Source organism: Hevea brasiliensis, chromosome 9 (assembly GCF_030052815.1).
Source record: "Hevea brasiliensis isolate MT/VB/25A 57/8 chromosome 9, ASM3005281v1, whole genome shotgun sequence".
Classification (NCBI taxonomy): Eukaryota; Viridiplantae; Streptophyta; class Magnoliopsida; order Malpighiales; family Euphorbiaceae; genus Hevea; species Hevea brasiliensis.
Window position 1 is genome coordinate 25,558,182 of NC_079501.1, and position 2,768 is coordinate 25,560,949.

The 2,768-nt window shown below is 37.0% G+C and overlaps 1 protein-coding gene across 1 annotated transcript; it reads left to right on the forward strand.

Moving 5' to 3' along the window:
• The first annotated feature begins 157 nt into the window (after positions 1-157).
• Positions 158-2,768, forward strand: LOC110666042 (WAT1-related protein At5g47470). Its single transcript, XM_058153542.1, has 7 exons — positions 158-682; positions 764-829; positions 1,372-1,488; positions 1,601-1,832; positions 1,930-2,091; positions 2,202-2,353; positions 2,515-2,768. Exons 1-7 carry the CDS (start codon positions 483-485, stop codon positions 2,630-2,632), a joined length of 1,047 nt encoding a protein of 348 aa, XP_058009525.1. The 5' UTR covers positions 158-482; the 3' UTR covers positions 2,633-2,768.

Consider the following 2,768-nt stretch of genomic DNA (forward strand, 5'->3'; position numbering starts at 1 on the left):
TAAAATTTAAAAAGAAAGAGAAAAGAAAATGCGAAAAACAATCTAGAGAAGTATATATTATAGACAAATTGTCGAGAAAATCTAGTGAGAGAGGTGTTAAAAGGGTAGGTAGGTATTCTTGTCTTTCTAACGCAATAATTTATCTTAAAAAAAGGCAACAAATGTTCTCTCTCTAGCGAAGAACCAGGAAAGAAAGACCGGTAGAGAAAGGAAGCCTCACGAAGGGTAGCTCTGAAACAAGAAAAAAGAAAATTAACCCAAAAAACAACAGATAGACAGCAGTCCCTGGATGTTTCTTCTCTTTTCACTTTTGCGTTTTGCAGTGTTGGGGGATGTGGGTTCATCACTAATGCTTCTTTTCTATTGGTTTTGTAAGAAAAAAGATTATTGCAGATGAGCAGAGGGGGAGAAAAAGAAAAGGCTTAAAACTTGATCTTATCTGATCTCCATTTTGGGTTTTGATTGTTTTGTTGGAGGAGAAAATGGTTGGGTATATTAAGAAGGAGATGATTGAAGATTTAGCCATTGTAGGAGGTTTGATAGGGGTGCAATTTGTGTATGCAGGAAACTCTGTTTTCTTGAGCTATCTAATGTCTCTGGGCTTTACCCCTTCTACCATTGTTATCTTTTCTACTTTTGCCACCTTCCTCATCACCTCTCCTCTTGCTGTTCATTTTGAAAGGTCTCTCTCTCTCTCTCTCTCTCTCTCTCTCTCTCAATTATATGGGAAGTTGATGATAATTGATGCATGTTCATTTTGCAGGAGGAAATGGCCCAAAGAACTCAGTATCAAGTTGATGATCCAGCTCGTTTTGATCTCTTTTGCAGGGTAAGCAAACTTTCTTATGTGTAATGAGGGATTCAATGGATGTGTTCTGTAGTTCGTGGCTTGGTGCTTTTGAGAAGAACGCTTTGAGCCTTTGATTTTCCTCTTCCTCTCTTTCTTTTGAATTTGAGTGAATTCTTGTCCTTAGTTTCAAACTTAGTTTCAAATTCGGGGAATGGTTCTGAAACAGGACATTTGATTGTTGAAAACATATAGAATTAATATTTTTATGATTGCTATATTCTCTACTTCTCATTAATTACCTCATTATTTTCCTCTTATACATTCATATAATCTGTTCTGTTTTTATCTTTAAAAAAAAAAATTATGGGGAAATTTGTTTAATTTTTTTGTATTTATTTCAGGATTTCTCTGCCTTAATTGCTTGTGTCAAAACTCATATCATTTATAATTAGAGAGATTTTTGCTGGAATTCTACGACTCCTACAGGAAAATTTTGCCCTTATCTAATATATGAAGCCTTTGAAAACTCCTTGGATGTATATGTTATCAAGTAACATGCCGTTGAAAATTTTCATTTTCAGGGTAACTTTATTTCAATCGTTGTTCCTAAAGGGGATTAAGCTAACCTCCCCATCACTGGCCACAGCCATGCCAAACCTTGCTCCAGGACTTATTTTCCTGATTGCTTGGACAGCAAGGTATAACTAGTTAAAATCTGAATTATTTCTGGCTTATGATTCATTTTCGATTTAACCACCAATTTAATTTCATGGATTTAGTCTTTAATGATTATATTCAATGCTGATTCAGGCTAGAGAAAGTTAAGCTAAGCTGCCTATACAGCAAAGTGAAGATTGTAGGTACATTGCTGTGTGTCGCAGGAGCCCTCTTAATGAGTCTAATGCACAGCTCTAAATCAACAAAAGATGCCGACTTGCTGCAAGTTCCCCCTGTGGATGTGATTTTAGATAAGCAAAAGATGATTGGTTGCTTATATCTCATGGCTGCTGTTTTTGTACTATCGAGCAATGTCGTATTGCAGGTCAAATTTTCTGTTGGATCATTAATGAAAGGGAATACATTTATTCTCTTTGTTATTGATTATTTGCATGTTAATTGAATGGTTTACGCTGTTGCAGGCTTCTACTTTGGGTGATTTTCCTGCTCCAATGTCCCTGTGTGCCATAACATCCTTGATTGGTGTGGTTATAACTGCAATTGTGCAATGGTTTCAAGATCCAATTTTTGGAATTACTTGGCCTTTCATGAAACTTGGAGACCTAGTTGGCTATTCCTTACTGGTAATTATATTTTAATCAATGGGCTCCTGTTTGGAGTTTGAACTCATAACCTTACAGTCCTCTCATTCACTTTCATAATACATAAATCTAAATTATGTGATTATGCACAGGCGGGGGGTGTGGGTGGAGCATGTGTGAGCTTCAATGGATGGGCAATGAAGAAGAGGGGACCAGTTCTAGTGTCCATGTTTAGCCCCATTGGAACAGTCATCTCAGTTGTTCTCTCTGTCATTACCTTAGGCGAAAGCATTGGAGTCGGAAGGTACGTATATTACCCTATAATCGATTTTGGCAATAGCCTCCTTAATTGCAATGTAAGGGAAACCCTGTGTAGCACGTATATTGAAACACTCCTTTTACATTAACTTGGTTTCAGCATCTAAATGCTTAAAGCTCATATGCAAAATGTTACATTGATTGCAGCCTTGCTGGAATGCTGCTCATGTTTACTGGTCTATACTTCGTGCTTTGGGCGAAGGGAAAAGAGGGATACATTGATGGGGAAAGTGAGTTCGATACAAAGAAGCCTCTGTTAAGTTAACAATGTCATTATTCTGATAGATTTGTACTTTGTTTCGTCGATAGGCCTCTAGCTAGAAGGTAGAAAACAAGTGGGTGGACTGGACACTGGAAAATTACTTTGAATTATGGAGTTTAGTAGACGAATTTGCTGGTTT

Bases quoted from the DNA above. Each gene is read 5' to 3' on its own strand.
- LOC110666042 (XM_058153542.1), top strand. From the start codon at position 483: ATGGTTGGGTATATTAAGAAGGAGATGATTGAAGATTTAGCCATTGTA. The intron at 1,833-1,929 runs GTCAAATTTTCT...ACGCTGTTGCAG, and splicing joins CGAGCAATGTCGTATTGCAG to GCTTCTACTTTGGGTGATTT. The intron at 2,092-2,201 runs GTAATTATATTT...GATTATGCACAG, and splicing joins TAGTTGGCTATTCCTTACTG to GCGGGGGGTGTGGGTGGAGC.